Consider the following 15957-nt stretch of genomic DNA (forward strand, 5'->3'; position numbering starts at 1 on the left):
AGCCCGCGCTGTCCCGGCGCGTCCGCGGGCTTGGCGCGGGCCGGGCCGTGCCGGGCCGTGCGGGCCGGACCGCAGCGCGGCAGGGCCGGGCGGGGTCGGGGCCGGGCCGGGCCGGGCGTGTGCTGGGCGGGCGTGCGTGGGGCGGGGCAGGCGGTGTGCGGGGCTGGTCGGGCATACTTACCTGGCAGGGGAGACACCATGATCAAGCAGGTGGTTTTCCCAGGGCGAGGCTCATCCCTTGCACTCCGGGTGTGCTGACCCCTGCGATTTCCCCAAATGCGGGAAACTCGACTGCATAATTTGTGGTAGTGGGGGACTGCGTTCGCGCTCTCCCCTGGTCTCGCTGGTCAAAAACAGATTTGAACTACTGTGAATCACTGACACTCCTTCCGTACCCTACGGGCACGATGAGGATCATTCCGAAAGTGCCTGACTGCACCGCACAAGGATTTTTGCCTTCAATTTATTTCCCAAAATAACACATATGCATAACCCCAGCACCTCCCATCTCTGCTCTGTATTAAAATTATTAGTCCTTCACGCATGTGAAATTCCTCTCTCAGATTGGGTCGGTGGTCTCGAATCCGGTCAGTGGTCCCAGGGATGAAGTCAGGAATGTCTTCATCGGGTCTCTGTGACCCGCTGGCACAATCCAAGGCCCCCTTCTTTGGGATGGATTGATACAGAGTCCAGATGCTGGACTGTGAAAAATGCCAATCACTTATTTTATAAATTTTTAAAGTTTAATAGTAATAAAATGGTTATAAAAATAGTGATACAATTAGAGTAATAATAATTGGGACAATTTGAATTAGGACAATATGAGACAATAAAAACAAAGAGTTACGGACGTCCGGGTACCTCTTCTGGGCAGCACGAGCCCTAAAAAGAACACCCGTTAACAGAGGATTAACCCTTAAAAACAATAGCCTGTTGCATATTCATACAGCTCATCCATGATGCATAAATTCCATTCAAACACAGGATTCTGTCTGGGCAGTGTCAGCTTCTTCCTCCGAATCCTAACAGCGCCTTCGAGGTGGGAAGAAGTTCGTTTGTTCTGATAACCATTGTGAATCGCGGATACTGCTTCCTACCCGTGTTATAGCCCTTAGTGGTTCAGATTACGGCCCCATCCTCAGTTTTGTGGCTTCTAAACTCGAGCCCTTCCTGGACCCCGACAGCCGCGCTCGCTGCCGCCGGAGGTTGGAGCGCTCGGCACCGAATCAATACAGAGCAGCCGATGTGGCTGTAACGGCCTGTTGAATTGTGATTTTAGAAATTTATGATTATAGCCGAGGGTTAGAACCAATTCATATTGAAGTTAGATACGCCAACGATAGTTAAAAACTGTTAGATGCTTAAGTTAATGCTAATTGTTATATTACGAGCTTATTTGTAGAAGGAAGTGGAGGAAGTGAGCTGTGATAGGAACAGATTGAAAGCAGTAGGACAATGTCCATGTGAAAAATGCATGTATTTTGATTGGCGTTTCGCAAATATTGAAATGAATATTATATGTGTTGTGTTAGAAAGTAATGCTGTATTTATTCTCTCAAGTAGTGTGTTAAATATAGTTTTAGGTTATAAAAATTGTTAAAATAAATACTATGCTATGTAAGATACCTTTTTTTAAATAAAGGACTTGCAGCGAGATAGCAGCCACAGGACACGTAAATCTTTCAGAGCAAAAGAATTTATTGCTCCCTTATCAGAACAAACGAACTTCTTCCCACCTCGAAGGCGCTGTTAGGATTCGGAGGAAGAAGCTGACACTGCCCAGACAGAATCCTGTGTTTGAATGGAATTTATGCATCACGGATGAGCTGTATGAATATGCAACAGGCTATTGTTTTTAAGGGTTAATCCTTTGTAAACGGGTGTTCTTTTTAGGGCTCGTGCTGCCCAGAAGAGGTACCCGGACGTCCGTAACTCTTTGTTTTTATTGTCGCATATTGTCCTAATTCAAATTGTCCAAATTATTATTACTCTAATTGTATCACTATTTTTATAACCATTTTATTACTATTAAACTTTAAAAATTTATAAAAATAAGTGATTGGCATTTTTCACAGTCCAGCATCTGGACTCTATATCAATCCATCACAAAGCAGGGGGCCTTGGATTGTGCCAGAGGGTCACAGAGACCTGATGAAGACATTCCTGACTTCATCCCTGGGACCACTGACCGGATTCGAGACCACCGACCCAATTCGAGAGAGGAATTTCACATGCGTGAAGGACTAATAATTTTAATACAGAGCAGAGATGGGAGGTGCTGGGGTTATGCATATGTGTTATTTTGGGAAATAAATTGAAGGCAAAAATCCTTGTGCGGTGCAGTCAGGCACTTTCGGAATGACCCTCATCGTGCCCGTAGGGTAGGGAAGGAGTATTAGTGACTCACAGTAGCTTAAATCTGTTTTTGAACCGCAATACCAGGGGAGAGCGCGAACGCAGTCCCCCACTACCACAAATTATGCAGTCGAGTTTCCCGCATTTGGGGAAATCGCAGGGGTCAGCACACCCGGAGTGCAAGGGATGAGCCTCGCCCTGGGAAAACCACCTGCTTGATCATGGTGTCTCCCCTGCCAGGTAAGTATGCCCGACCAGCCCCACGCACCGCCTGCCCCGCCCCACGCACGCCCGCCCACCACACGCCCGGCCCGGCCCGGCCCCGACCCCGCCCGGCCCTGCCGCGCTGCGGCCCGGCCCGCACGGCCCGGCACGGCCCGGCCCGCGCCAAGCCCGCGGACGCGCCGGGACAGCGCGGGCTTGGCGCGGGATCGGGCCCGGCATGCCGCGCGGCGGGCATCTCATTTGCATGGACTCGCCCACAACTCCCCTCTGGCCCCGCCCCCTGCCCGGGGCTCGGGGCCGCCTCTCCCGCTGCCGGAGCTCCCTCTCCCCGGCGCTGCCCGGTGCTGCCGCGCCCCTCCCGGTGCCCCCGCTCCTCCCGGGGCTCTCCGCTCCCTCGGGCACGACCGGGCGGGCGAGCGGCGTTCGGGGCGCGAAAAATGCGGAGTTTATGGTTGGCTTTTCGCAAACATTCAAATGAATATTGTATGTCTTATATTAGAAAGTTACGTTGTATTGATTTTCTTAAGTAGTGTGTTAAATCTAGTTTTAGGTTATAACATAATGTTAAAATAGAAACTATGCTATGTAAGATGCTTTTTTTAAAGAGAGGAATGAGGCACTGTCACTGAGCAGCCACAGGACACTGGAATCTTTCAGAGAAAGAGAATTTATTGCTCCCTTATCAGAACAAACGAACTTCTTCCTGCCTTGCTCAGCCCTGGTGACACCGTCAGGATTCAGAGGAAGAAGCTGACGCTGCCCAGACAGAATCCTGTGTTTGAATGGAATTTATGCATCATGGATGAGCTGTATGAATATGCAACAGGCTATGGCTTTTAAGGGTTAATCCTCTGTGAACGTGGGGCATTTTTGGGGCTTATTTTGCCCAGAAAAGGTACCTGGACCATCCATAACTCTTTGTTTTTATTGTCTCATATTATCCTAATTCAAATTGTCCAAATTATTATTACTCTAATTTTATTACTATTTTTATAGCCATTTTATTACTATTAAACTTTTAAAATGTTAAAACAACTGATTGGCGTTTTTCTCAGCAAACCCAGAGTTTATGTGTAAAAACAAATCTCTTTTTCCATCCATCAATCACTGCAATCCTTCCCAGCGTTTGCTCTGGCTCTGAGCCCCCGTGCCCTGCCCCGTCCATCCCTGGGGGGATTGGGGTAAATTTGGGCTGGCAGTGCCCCAAACTGCCCCAAAGAGCCTTTCCAGGGGTAAATTTGGGGTAAATTGGGGCTGGCAATGCCCCAAACTGCACCAAAGAGCCTTTCCAGGGGTAAATTTGGGGTAAATTTGGGCTGGCAGTGCCCCAAACTGCACCAAAGAGCCTTTCCAGAGGTAAATTGGGGCTGGCAGTGCCCCAAACTGCCCCAAAGAGCCTTTGCAGGGGTAAATTTGGGGTAAATTGGGGCTGGCAGTGCCCCAAACTGCACCAAAGAGCCGTTCCAGGGGTAAATTTGGGGTAAATTGGGGCAGGCAATGCCCCAAACTGCACCAAAGAGCCTTTCCAGGGGTAAATTTGGGGTAAATTGGGGCTGGCAGTGCCCCAAACTGCAGCAAAGAGCCTTTCCAGGGGTAAATTGGGGCTGGCAGTGCCCCAAACTGCAGCAGAGAGCGTTTCCACCCTGCCAGGCTGTGGAACCCAGGGAATCCTCTGCAGGGCTCCAGACCCTGCCCAGGGGGCTCAGGGACCCTGGCACAGAGCCCCAGACCCTGGGCCTTTGATTGAGCCCTTGGAAAAACAATCACCAACCTTTATAGGGGGGGTTACAAGCCACGACAGGTTAAATAGAATGGCAGTGGATTTATCACAGGGTTAAAAATAGATTTTGGGGTTTTAGAATGGGGGTTCAGGGGCAAGATGGAGGAATCTGGGCATGTCCTGTCCTTTCTCCTTCTTCTTCTTCTTCTTGGCCAAAGGGTCCCCAGAGCCCAAACCGGAGCTGTGAGGGCACCCAAAGGTGGGAATGGGCTCTCTGTTGAGGGAGGGGTTAAATCATTCTGTGTCTGTTTAAAAAGGCAAAAAGCCCAGAAGATTCTCTCCCCACTTTGGTAAACAGACACCTCACAGGACCTTCAAGACTTCACCTCAAACCTAAGGTTACCTAATTAGACTCAGGCTAAAAAGTCTCAGGTGATTCACAAGAAAAAGAAGAGAACAAAGGAAATAATCGCTTTTGTGGGGTATTTAGTAGGAGGACCCTAAGGACATCTTGCCCCTGGCTCGGTTTTTCTCTATAAGAGCTTTGTTATTTTGCCTTTTATTAAACCTTTTCCTGTTTCCAACAGTACCTCAGAAGCCATCCTGCTGATTTTATGCCATTTAGAGTACTAAACTATCTCAAGTATAATAAGTTCTCTGAGAGCTCCTAAGACCTCGCTCAAAGAGAAACCCTAAAACTTTCCGGGGTGAATGGGCAGAGCTGCCCTTTCCATCCATTTCCAGGGGAATATGCAAACAGAGTCCTTTGGGAAAGTTAATTGTGCATTTACTTTGGACAAGTTAATTGTGCATTTTGCACAGCAAACCCCGCCCCAGCAGTGGCAAAGGGCACTCGGGCACGTGGAGAAAGCGATGGGGTCATTCTGCATTCCCAGACCCGAATTCCATGGGATGTCCGAGGGATTTCCTGCCCGGAGGGATTTCCTGCCCTGAGGATTTCCTGCCCCGAGGGATTTCCTGCCCCGAGGGATTTCCTTCCCTGAGGATTTCCTGCCCCGAGGGATTTCCTCCCGCTGCAGGAACAACAACAATGCCCCGTTACTCCAAGGTCCCTCACAGCCAGTAACTACAGACCAGGATATTCCAGCGTCCACTATAAAATCCACGGCTCCATTCCCGGCTCGAGCGGCCCCAAAGGGCTCAGGGAGACGGGAGATGCCCGTGGTCCCCTCCAGCCCAGCCCAGATGCTTCCTCTCCTGCTCTTCCCTCGTGTCCGTGCCCAGCCCGAGCTGCCTGCAGCCCCACTGTGATATTTGGGAGGTGTCAATGCCAGCCCAGGAGCTGCCCCTGCACAGGGCTCGCCGTCTGCCTGTGCGCTGCCCTGGCACAGGTTTGGGCATTGCTGCCCCTGGCACAGATTTGGGCATTGCTGCCCCTGGCACAGATTTGGTCCTTTTTCGTGTCCCTTCTCCTCCCCTGGAGCTCCCTCCCGTGTCTTGGGCACCCCCTGGGCACTGCCCATCCTCTGTGCCCCCCGTGTCCTTCCCGGAGTTCCCATCCCAGAGCTGGCACCGAGTGCGAGCAGCGCCGTGTGAGAGAGACAGCGCCGTGTGAGAGAGACAGCGCCGTGTGAGAGAGACAGCGCCGTGTGAGACAGCGCCGCGCCTGCTGCCCGTGCCGGGTCTGGGACCCTTCGGGGACTGGTTCTGCTCTGGATCTGGCTCCGTTCCGGGTCCGGTTCCGTTCGGGAGGATCGGGACGCGCCCGAGCCGGGCGGGGGTGGCTCTGCCGCGCCGCAAGGGGGCGCCAACACGAGAGCGAGACACGAGGCGGGGATGGGGACGGGGCGTGGCCATGCAAATCACAGCGGGGCAGAGGGCGGTGCCAGGATGCGGTACCGATGAGTGGGCGTGTCCATGCAGATTTGTGGGCGCCGCGCGGCATGCCGGGCCCGGTCCCGCGCCAAGCCCGCGCTGTCCCGGCGCGTCCGCGGGCTTGGCGCGGGCCGGGCCGTGCCGGGCCGTGCGGGCCGGGCCGCAGCGCGGCAGGGCCGGGCGGGGTCGGGGCCGGGCCGGGCCGGGCGTGTGCTGGGCGGGCGTGCGTGGGGCGGGGCAGGCGGTGCGTGGGGGTGGTCGGGCATACTTACCTGGCAGGGGAGACACCATGATCAAGCAGGTGGTTTTCCCAGGGCGAGGCTCATCCCTTGCACTCCGGGTGTGCTGACCCCTGCGATTTCCCCAAATGCGGGAAACTCGACTGCATAATTTGTGGTAGTGGGGGACTGCGTTCGCGCTCTCCCCTGGTATTGCGGTTCAAAAATAGAAAGAACTTCCGGACACTCTCTACAAACACCCTCTTGTCCCAGTTGCTCCTTGGTCCGCAGCGGCTCTCGTCCGTCCCAGATCCGTTCCTGCCCCAATAAATCCCACCCCGCTCCGTCCCGCACCCCTCAGAACCCCACCCGGGCCGAGGCAGGAGGTGCCAGCCTCGCTCCGCCCTTTTACAGCCCAAATTAACCTCTAATAAACCTGGTTATCCAACGTCTCATCCCGGCCATCCTCGCACGCTGCGGTCCCAGAGCCTCCCCGGGTGCGCTCCCGCTTCCCCCGTCCAGCCGCGGGTCTGTCAGCACGGAGGAAGCCCCGGGGCAGGCGGCGAGCGCAGGACCCCGCAGTGACCCGCGGCACGCAGTGTTACCACACGAGTTTATTTAAATAAAACCGAACACAGATGCAGCGTTGCGACCGGAGTGATGGACCAGACAAGCGATGCGACGGGGACATGGCAGCCGGGGCGGGCGGGCGTGCGAGCCCTGGCGGTGACCCAGCCCAGCCCCGGCTCCCGGGGGCCGCCGGCGAGAGGAGAGGGCGCGCTGCCGTTCCGTTCCGTGCCGTGCCGTGCCGAGCACGGCCCCCTCTCCGGGACCCCCGTGGCTGCCATGGCCGCGCTGGGCTGGGCTCTACCTTTCACCTTGGCAGGAAGCTGAACCCACTTCTCTCTCCTCTGCTGCGCGGCCTCCCGCTCCAGCAGGCTGGCACTCGCTGTGCCACGGGGGTCCTGGGGCCCTGAGGGTCCCAGCGAGGTGAGCAGCCCCCAGGACCGGGCCTCCCTTCTCACTCTCACCGGGGCGGGACGCGGCGCTCGCTCGCACCGGGGGGGACAACAGAAATAAATACGGGGAGGGGGTGGCTGGGCAGGCCCCGGCCGGGGCCAGAGCCCGTCCCCAGCCCCAGCCCCAGCCCCGGCGCAGCCGCGCTCCTCGCCCGGGGATGGCGGCTGCCGATGGAGATGGTGCTTCCCCAGCCCGGAGCTGCCCGTGGCGTGTGACGGGCGGGGCGCGGGCTCGGAGCTCGATGTCTGTGCTGGGGGCGGCGCGGGGGGCGCAGGGGGCGCGGGCCGGGGTTAGTACTCGTCCTGCTCCTCTGGCGGCTGCTCCTCCAGCTCGTCATCCTCCGGCGGGGCAAAGCCCTCCTGCGGGGAACAGGGGTGGCACGGGTGGTGGGCACGTCAGCCTCCACCTGGTGTGGCAAAGCCCTGGCAGCCCACGGAGTGAATAAGGACAACTGTGGGGAAGGGAGGCCCTCCCTGCCCAGGGAATTCCAGGGAGCAGGGCAGGGACGTGGGCTCCATGCCAGCCCTCACCTCCGTGGCATAGAGCACGCTGACGATGCCGGTGATGATGGGGCTGTTCTCGTTCTCGTGCTCCTGGCAGATGAGCTCGATGTCCCGCAGTTTGCTGAAGTAGAAATCCCGCTCCTTCTCCAGCCCGTCCACTGTCAGCTTCAGGTCCATCAGCTGTGGGACAGGGAGAGATGTTCAAAACTCCAGCCCCCATTCCCACGGTGCCCCCCCAGGGACCCCCAGCCCTGGCAGGGACCCGTGCCTGTAGCAGACCCCATGGAGCTGGCAAGAGCTCCATGGAGGATTGAGACTTTACAGCAGGAACTGCTCAGTCATGATGAGACAGCAAAATAAGCTCCTGTCTTCTACCTCTCACCCCATAGCTCATCTCTGTAACCCCATAGACAACTTTTCCCTGACCCTTACTTATTGGACAAGTTTGGATCCCCCTACACCCTATAAAAAGGAGCTGTTTTAGCCCATTCGACAGAAGAGCTGTCACTGGAACCCTTCACAGACTCCCCAATAAACCATCGCTGTGGAACGACCAGGACCTCTCCTTCCCCTCTCTTGCATCTGCTTCTGCCCCAGCCAAAGGCGCCCTAGCACCAAGCAAAGAGCTGGAATGCTAAGAGAGCTGAGAATCACTAAAGGGCTGGAATGCTAAGAGAGCTGAGAGTCACTGACGAGCCGGAATCACTGAGCTTGCCAAGGGTGGCGGTGGCTATGAACTACCTGGGTGTTTGGCACTGTGTGCCAGAGGGACTGAGCTCTCTGGCACGGCCTGCATGGCTCGGTTGGACAAGCCCAGCTCTGGCTCCATCACCCACCTGCTGGTTGAGCTCCAGGATCTGCGCGTCGGCCTCGGTGCCGCCGTTGCGGGCGGCGGGCGAGTTTTTCCGTAGGATGCCGCTGGGCACGGTGCCGAGGCGGGCGGGGTTCGGGCTGTTCTTGGGGCCCGTGGGCGAGGTCCTCTGGGGCACTTGACGGCACACGGGGACCAATGGGTTAATGCTGGCTGGGGGGGGGCTGCCGCAGGGACCACCCCCCGTGCATTGAGTGGGGGGCAGCAGCCAGGGCAGGCGGATCCCCTGTGCAGAGCTATGGTTCCAGGCTTTCCCAATTCAGCCTCCCCCCTGCCTCAGTTTCCCCTGGCAAACCTCACCCCCAGCCCTCTAAGGGTGCTCGTGGCTTGTCTGGGGGTCAGCATGGGGGCTGAGCAGACCCCAAACCTTGACAGCCCCCACTGGGCCAGCACAGGGAGCTGCATGGCAGGGAGGGGATGGCAGCCAGGGGTGGCAAACCAGCCCAGGCCGGGCTGAGCAGGCAGGTGGAGCAGGCAGGATCCCTGTGCTCTGCAATCTGGGTGTCCCTGCAGCCCCCTGTGGCAGGCAGGGGCAGGGATAGGGCAGGGCAGGGACAGGGATAGGGCAGGGAAGGGGCAGGGATAGGGCAGGGATAGGGCAGGGCAGGGATAGGGCAGGGATAGGGCAGGGGCAGGGATAGGGCAGGGAAGGGATAGGGCAGGGATAGGGCAGGGCAGGGCAGGGCAGGGCAGCAGCACAGCAGGCACAGGCAGGGGCAGGGGGATGCCTGGCCGTGACCAGGGGTGCAGAGGACGGGGGGCAGCGCTCGCTGGGGACAGCCCCGGACATTACCTGCGGTGCCAATGGGTTTCTTGGGTTTGTTGTAGATGTGATCACCTGGGTTAGGGGGAGGCGCCACGTCCTGGCCCTGCCGTGCCAGCAGAGGGTTGTACTCCTTCCCGTCGTAGTTGGCGTCAAAGAACTTCTTGAACCACTGGATGAACTCAAAATTGTCCTGGAACTTGCCCTTCACCAGCCGCTCCACGGCGATGATCTGGGGGCACACGGGGGCTCAGCAGGGACACTGGCACGGGGGTGCCAGCCTCCCACGGCGTGCCAGCCCCCGCTGCCCCCCGTGCACCTACTTTGTCCACTCCCATCTTCTTGAAGGCGGCCTGCAGCACCTTGAAGTTGTGGATGTACTCGTGCTCCAGCTTGGCCTGGAACTTCACCTTGCGCAGGTGCACGCAGCCGGGGAACAGCATGTCCATGAACTGGCAATAGGCAGCCCCTGCGCCGGGCCCAGCCACGGTCACGGGGGGCTGGGGGCACCCTGGCGGCGCCCCCCGCGGCCCCCGCAAGCCCACCTGAGCAGAGCTGCTCGATCTTGGTGTAGTTGAGCTGCAGGGAGTCGTTGACCCAGGCCAGCATGTCATGGCGGCTCAGGTTCTCGCTGGTCACCGACGTGGAGTACACATTGACGGCCATGCCCCAGCTGCCAAGAGATGGGCGTCACACGGGCACCCCGGGCACCCCAGCCCTGCTCCAGGGGCACTGGGACCGGGGGTGCCAATCCCACCCAGACTCCAACACAGGGGGCAGGGGTCCCAGGACATGGGCACTGCCCAGGGGATGCCAGCTATGCCCTCATGGGCACTGCCCAGGGGATGCCAGCCCTGCCGGGGGCACTGCCCAGGGGATGCCAGCCGTGCCCTTATGGGCACTGCCCAGGGGATGCCAGCCCTGCTGGGGGCACACGGGCACTGCCCAGGGGATGCCAGCCCTGCCGAGGGCACACGGGCACAGCCAAGGGGATGCCAGCCCTGCCCAGGGCACTGCCAAGGGGATACCAGCCCTGCCGAGGGCACACAGGCACTGCCCAGGGGATGCCAGCCCTGCCCAGGGCACTGCCGAGGGGATGCCAGCCGTGCTGGGGACACTGCCCAGGGGATGCCAGCCCTGCCGGGGGCACTGCCCAGGGGATGCCAGCCGTGCTGGGGGCACTGCCAAGGGGATGCCAGCCCTGCCGAGGGCACACGGGCACAGCCGAGGGGATGCCAGCCCTGCCGGGGGCACTGCCGAGGGGATGCCAGCCGTGCCCGGGGCTGCTGCCCTGGCTGAGCCCGGGGGCTCCGGGGGCTGCTGCCCATAAGCCGCTTAGGGCCCCCCTCTCGGGCCCCCGGTGCCGCCTAATCTGCCGGGGCCGGGGCCGGGATCGGGGTCCATTAGAGCAGGGCTTAGAGGGGCAACATCTGCCGGCCGCGGCCTCCGCCCAGATGGCCGGGGGCTGCGGGACCCCCCGGCTGCGGTGCCAGCCCGGCAGGGCACGGGGGGCGCGCAGAGCGGGGGGCACGGAGCCCACTGTCACTGCCCTGCACAACCGCTCCGGTGCGGCCCCGAGGAGCGGCCCCTTCCCGGAGCGGGGGTCCCGGTGCTCCCGGTGCCCCCCCCGGGCGGCAGCGGCGGCAGCGGCGCCGTTAATCCGCTTCCCTCCCGGCGAGGGGGGCCGCGGGCCGGGCCAGCTGCCAGGCGGGGGCAGGGGCAGGGGGGGTGCAGCCCCCAGACCCCCCTCCCGTGCCGCATCCCGGGGGACGAGGGGGCACAGCAGCAGCAGCAGCAGCAGCAGCAGCAGCAGCAGCAGCAGCAGCGCACATCCGCGCCCTGGGGCTGCGGGGCGCTGCCACCCCCGGGTGCTGCCACCCCCGGGCCCGTTTGGGGGCGGAAGGTCCCGGTGGCCGCAGTGCCCCCGTGTCCGGTACAGCCCCGCGGTGACTCAGCACCGGCGATGCCGCAGCCGGTTGAACCCCTCCGGGCCCCCCGTCCCGGCCCGCCGTGTTACCGCACGCACCCGCGGGGGGGATCGGTATTTTTAGCCGCCGCCGCAGCCGCTGGAACCGGGGCCCCCGCGCCGCCGCCGCCGCCCCCGCACGGCGAGGTGCGCACCGGCCCGCTCCCGGTACGATCCCGAGCCCGTTTGGCGGCACGGCGGCGGCGGGGCGCGGGCAGGGGTCCCCCGGGGCCGCCCCCATCGCGCCCCCCTCCCCTGGCTCCGGCGGCGGAGCTGAGTCATGCGCGGCGCTGAGCCAGAGCCACGCGCACTGCGGTGCCGCGGCTGCCGGGACCGGGGCTGCGGCGGGCACGGCAACGGGGCAGGGGCTGCCCTCCCGCACGGCGAGGAGCGGCTGAGACCCCCCTGCCATCGCGGCCCTTCCCCAAATAACGGGGCAGCCCCCAAAGCATCACCCGGGCCGGCGGGGGATGCCCACGGGACCGGCACGGCCATCACCGGGGCTCTGCGGCATCGCCCGTGCTGGGGAACGGGGCTGCGACCCCCAGAATCCCCGCCGGGATGAACGGGGGTGTCACCGCGCCAGCCGCACCTCGAGTCCCGCACACGGCGGCACACGTGAGAGCGCGGGGGCGAACCCCGACACGGGGGGGCACCCACCGAGAACCGTGACACGGGGGGGGGCACCGTGATCCCCACCGAGAACCGTGACACGGGGGGAGCACCATGATCCCCACGAGCATCCCGACACGCGGAGGGAACCTTGCCCCACCGGGAGCACCGTGACCCCGCCAGGCACCGAGGGCGGAGCGGGGCCGCCGCCCGGTGCCGCCCAGCCCGTCCCGACCCTCCCGAACGGCGCTCCGAGCCCCGGGCGCATTGCCGAGCCCGCCCCGGTGTAATGACAGGGCAGCCGGTGCCCGCGGCACGCTCCGAGCCGCGGCCGCCGGGGATGGAACCGAGGGCCCGGCCGGTTTGCCGCCGGCTCTCGCCAAAAAACCCGAATAAAAATAAGAACAGAGCCCGGATTCGCGGTGGCCGAGAGGAGCGCAGAGGGGTTGGTTGGTCGGTAGGCACCGGGCGCCCGGCCGGGCGGGGGACGCTTACCGCTGCATTTTAATTGTCCGGGCGGGAGCCGCTAATCACGGCCCGACGGCGGCCGCCGAAGCCCCGGGCGTGCGTCCGTGCCCGTCCCGCACGCAGAGGTCGTCCGGGCCCGGTCCCACGGCGCAGCCCCCGCGGCCGCTCTGCCCAAACAAACGGGAGCAGAGTGAGGCCGAGGGCGGCAGCACCGGGAGCCCAGCGGCGGGAGCGGAGCGGCACCGCGGTACCGCCGGTGCGAGCTGGGCTGCTGCGACTGGCGGCGTCTATTTTGGGAGCCGTCCCGGTGGCTTCTCAAGTGACAAACGCGCCAGGGGGGTGGCAGACAGCCCGGCGGGGGCCGAGCGCCGTGCGGGGCTGGCAGCGGCCACGGGGGCCCGGCCGCCGCTCGCCCACGTCCCCCCCGGGAGCCCCCGGTGCCGCTTCCCCCACCCCAGCGGAGCATCCCCGCGCTCCGGTGGGCACGGGGGGTTCGCCGGGACCGGCAGCGCCCAGCTCCGCTCCGGCTCCATCCCCGGCTCCGCTCCGGCTCCATCCCCGGCTCCATCCCCAGCTCCGTACCGGCTCCGGCCCCGGCACCCTGTCCCCGGTTCCCGGCGGCGGCAGCAGCGCCCGTCCGGGCCCACGGCGAGGCACGGCGGCCGTTCCGGCACCGGGAGCTGGCGATGCCCGCCCGCCCCGATCCCCCCGCCGCGCTCGGCTCCCGCTAACCTAAATAACTCGGTACGGCGGCGGCGGGAGCATGTGCAGAGCGCGGCCCTCCCTCCCCCCGCTCCTGAAATATTAATGCCGCGGGATGAGCCGAGCCGAGCCGAGCCGGGCCGAGCCGTGCCGGGCGGGGAACACGCTGGCATCCCCGGCCGGGACAGCGCGCCCGGGACACGCAACCGGGCACGGCTGTCCCCAAAGTGTCCCCAAAGGGACCGCACCGTGCGCGCTCAGGACATCCCCGGGAGCCTGCGGGGTGCCAGGGACCGGGGCTGCGGGCCCGGCCGCGGCGGGAGATGGGTCTGGATATCCCGGGAGTGGCGGGGGAGCGCAGAGAAGGGCCCGGGCCCATCCCGACACGCGCGCGTCCCTGACAGCGTCACCTCACCGGGGACACCGCTGTCCCGGTGACACCGCCGTACAGGGGACACCGCTGTACCGGGGACACCGCCGTACCGGGGACACCGCCGTACAGGGGACACCGCTGTACCGGGGACACCGCCGTACCGGCGCCGTGCCGCCATGAGCGCGAGGACCGGGAGCGCGTCACGCCCGGTGTGTCACGCCCGGTGTGTCACGCCCGGTGTGTCACGGTGACAGCCACCTGCCGCTCCGGACCGCCGCGGCGGCATCGCCCGCGGGACGGGCCCGGCGGCACCGGCAGCGCCCGAGCGGCGGCGGCCGCGTCCCGCAGGTCTCCGGGTCATGCCCGGGCCCTGATGATGCCCGGTACCGGCAGCGATGCCCGGTGCTGCGCGGGGCCGGAGCAGAGACTGCAGCTCCCGGCGCGCCGTACCGGTGCCGTGCCGTGCTGGGGCCGTTCCGTTCCGTGCCGTACCCGAGGGAGCCGCGGCCGGGAGGCAGGAGCCGCCGCCGCTGAGTCAGGCCGGGCCTGGCCGCCACCGGCCCCGCGGCCCCGCTCGGCCCCGCCGCTCGGCCCGGACCCGTCCGCGGCCCGGCTCCAACCGCTCCATCCCCGGCGTTACCGCACGAACCGGCCCCCTTCACCTCGGCACGCTCCATGGCCCCTCGCCCCTCTGGCCCGGCTCCTCCAGCCCCGTTCCCGGCCCGGCCCCGCCGCTCCATCCCCAAGGCCCCGCCGCGGCCCCCCCGGCCGGTGCTGCCGGGCGGCGGCGGCCGGTGCGGGATGCGGCGATGGCAGCGGCGCCGCCCGCTCCCCTCCGTGCCCCCGGGCTGCCCCGCCGCACTCACCGCTCGGCCGCGGCCGCCGCCGCTCCGCTGCCCCCGCTCCGCCGCTCCGGGACCGGGACCGGGCCGGAACCGCACGGACCGACCGCGCCTGCGCCGCCCCCCCCGCGGGCGGTGCCAACGGCCCCGCCCCGCCCCCGCTGCCATGGCAACGGGCGTGACCACGCCCTCCTTGCGCGCTGAAATGGGTTGGCCACGCCCCATTCGCCATCGCAACGAGCCTGGACACGCCTCTCTGTGCTGCCATGGCAACGCGCATCGCCACGCCCCCTCCGCCATGACAACAAACATGGCCGTGCCTTGTCGCCATGGCAACGAGCTCGACCAGCGCCCTCTGGTGGCAGGAGGAGAGTTCTGCACCCCCAGAGTCCGCGGGGACCCCCAAACACCCCAGAGCCCCGAAACACCCCTTAAATAGCCCCTGAGCCCCTAAAAATCCCCTAAACACCCACAGAGCCCCCCAACCCCCCCCCCCCGGAGTCCCCTAAACACTCCCAGAGCCCGAAACACCCCCAGACCCCCTAAACACCCCCAAAGTCCCTTAAACACCCCAACCCCCCCAGTAAACACCCCAGACCCCCCTAAGCACCCCCAGAGCCCCCCAGACACCCCCAGGCCCCTTGGGACCCTCCCCAGGACCCTTCTGTGACCCTTCAGGACTCTTCCTGGCCGCCACCCAGAGCCCCCCAAGACCCCTCTAAACCCCCCAAGATCCCCTCAAGGGAGACGCTGGGACCTGTGGGACCCCCTGTGACTTACCCAGAGCGCCCCAGACCCCGCTGCAGCCCCCCAGGACCCCCCACCCCCTGCAACCCCCGTTTGTGCCCCTGACTCAGGGTCAGCGCTGTGAGCTCCCCTTGTCTCCCGCCATGTCCCCATGCGTGTCCCCATGTGTCCACACGTGTCCCCAAACCTTCATGCATGTCCCGTGTCCCCTTGTGTTCCATCTCCATCTCCTGTCCCCACAGGTGTCCCCCCCCCGGTGTCCCCATGACCCCCTCTGTGTCCTTGTGTCCCCCCATATCCCCATATTCCCCAATGTCCCTGTCTTCCCCCATGTCCCCCTGTGTCCCCCCATCCTCTGTCCTCCATGTCCCTTTGTTCCCATTATCCCCGCTATGTCCCTGTGTCCCCCCATGTCCCCATGATCCCCTCGCTGTCCCCATGTCTGCCCCATGTCCCCGTGTCCCCATATCCCCGTGCCTCCCCGTGCCCCCATGTTCCTCTGTCTCCCCCATGTCCCTGTGTCCCCCCATGTCCCCATGATCCCCTCGCTGTCCCCATGTCTCCCCCATGTCCCTGTGTCCCTCCCATGTCCCCCTGTGTTCCCCCATGTCCCCATCACCCCCTCTGTGTTCGTCTCCCTCCATGTCCCTGTGTCCCCATATCCCTTCGGTGTCCCCATGTCCCCACCGTGTCCCCATGTCCGGTCTCTTCCCGTCCCCAGCGCAGAGTGGGGGTC

The 15957-nt window shown here is 63.4% G+C and overlaps 1 protein-coding gene and 3 non-coding genes across 8 annotated transcripts; 2 read left to right on the top strand and 2 right to left on the bottom strand.

Annotated features, from left to right (window-relative positions):
• The first annotated feature begins 173 nt into the window (after positions 1-173).
• On the top strand, positions 174-337 carry LOC141728723 (U1 spliceosomal RNA). Its single transcript, XR_012579874.1, has one exon. It is a non-coding gene; the product is annotated as a U1 spliceosomal RNA (small nuclear RNA).
• A 2102-nt stretch (positions 338-2439) lies between these two features.
• LOC141728724 (U1 spliceosomal RNA) lies at positions 2440-2603 on the bottom strand. Its single transcript, XR_012579875.1, has one exon. It is a non-coding gene; the product is annotated as a U1 spliceosomal RNA (small nuclear RNA).
• A 3797-nt stretch (positions 2604-6400) lies between these two features.
• On the top strand, positions 6401-6564 carry LOC141728718 (U1 spliceosomal RNA). The gene has a single exon (XR_012579869.1). It is a non-coding gene; the product is annotated as a U1 spliceosomal RNA (small nuclear RNA).
• A 386-nt stretch (positions 6565-6950) lies between these two features.
• Positions 6951-14640, bottom strand: MAPRE3 (microtubule associated protein RP/EB family member 3). 5 transcript variants are annotated; one of them, XM_074536303.1, is made up of 8 exons: positions 14499-14640; positions 12585-12724; positions 10057-10184; positions 9835-9980; positions 9587-9743; positions 8714-8865; positions 7905-8057; positions 6951-7733 (listed from the first exon to the last, which is right to left on the bottom strand). In XM_074536303.1, exons 2-8 carry the CDS (start codon positions 12590-12592, stop codon positions 7665-7667), a joined length of 813 nt encoding a protein of 270 aa, XP_074392404.1. In that variant the 5' UTR covers positions 12593-12724; positions 14499-14640; the 3' UTR covers positions 6951-7664. The 5 variants fall into 5 exon arrangements, with proteins under 5 accessions (XP_074392404.1, XP_074392401.1, XP_074392402.1 ...); XM_074536300.1 differs by having other exon boundaries at positions 9542-9743; XM_074536301.1 differs by lacking the exon at positions 14499-14640 and adding an exon at positions 13140-13283 and having other exon boundaries at positions 9542-9743.
• Positions 14641-15957: the final 1317 nt, after the last annotated feature.

The sequence above is a fragment of the Zonotrichia albicollis genome, chromosome 3, assembly GCF_047830755.1.
Source record: "Zonotrichia albicollis isolate bZonAlb1 chromosome 3, bZonAlb1.hap1, whole genome shotgun sequence".
Classification (NCBI taxonomy): domain Eukaryota; kingdom Metazoa; phylum Chordata; class Aves; order Passeriformes; family Passerellidae; genus Zonotrichia; species Zonotrichia albicollis.

Bases quoted from the DNA above. Each gene is read 5' to 3' on its own strand.
- MAPRE3 (XM_074536300.1), bottom strand. The intron at 9,981-10,056 runs GTGGGCTTGCGG...GGCCCGGCGCAG, and splicing joins GATCGAGCAGCTCTGCTCAG to GGGCTGCCTATTGCCAGTTC. The intron at 8,866-9,541 runs GTAATGTCCGGG...TGTGCCGTCAAG, and splicing joins GAAACCCATTGGCACCGCAG to TGCCCCAGAGGACCTCGCCC.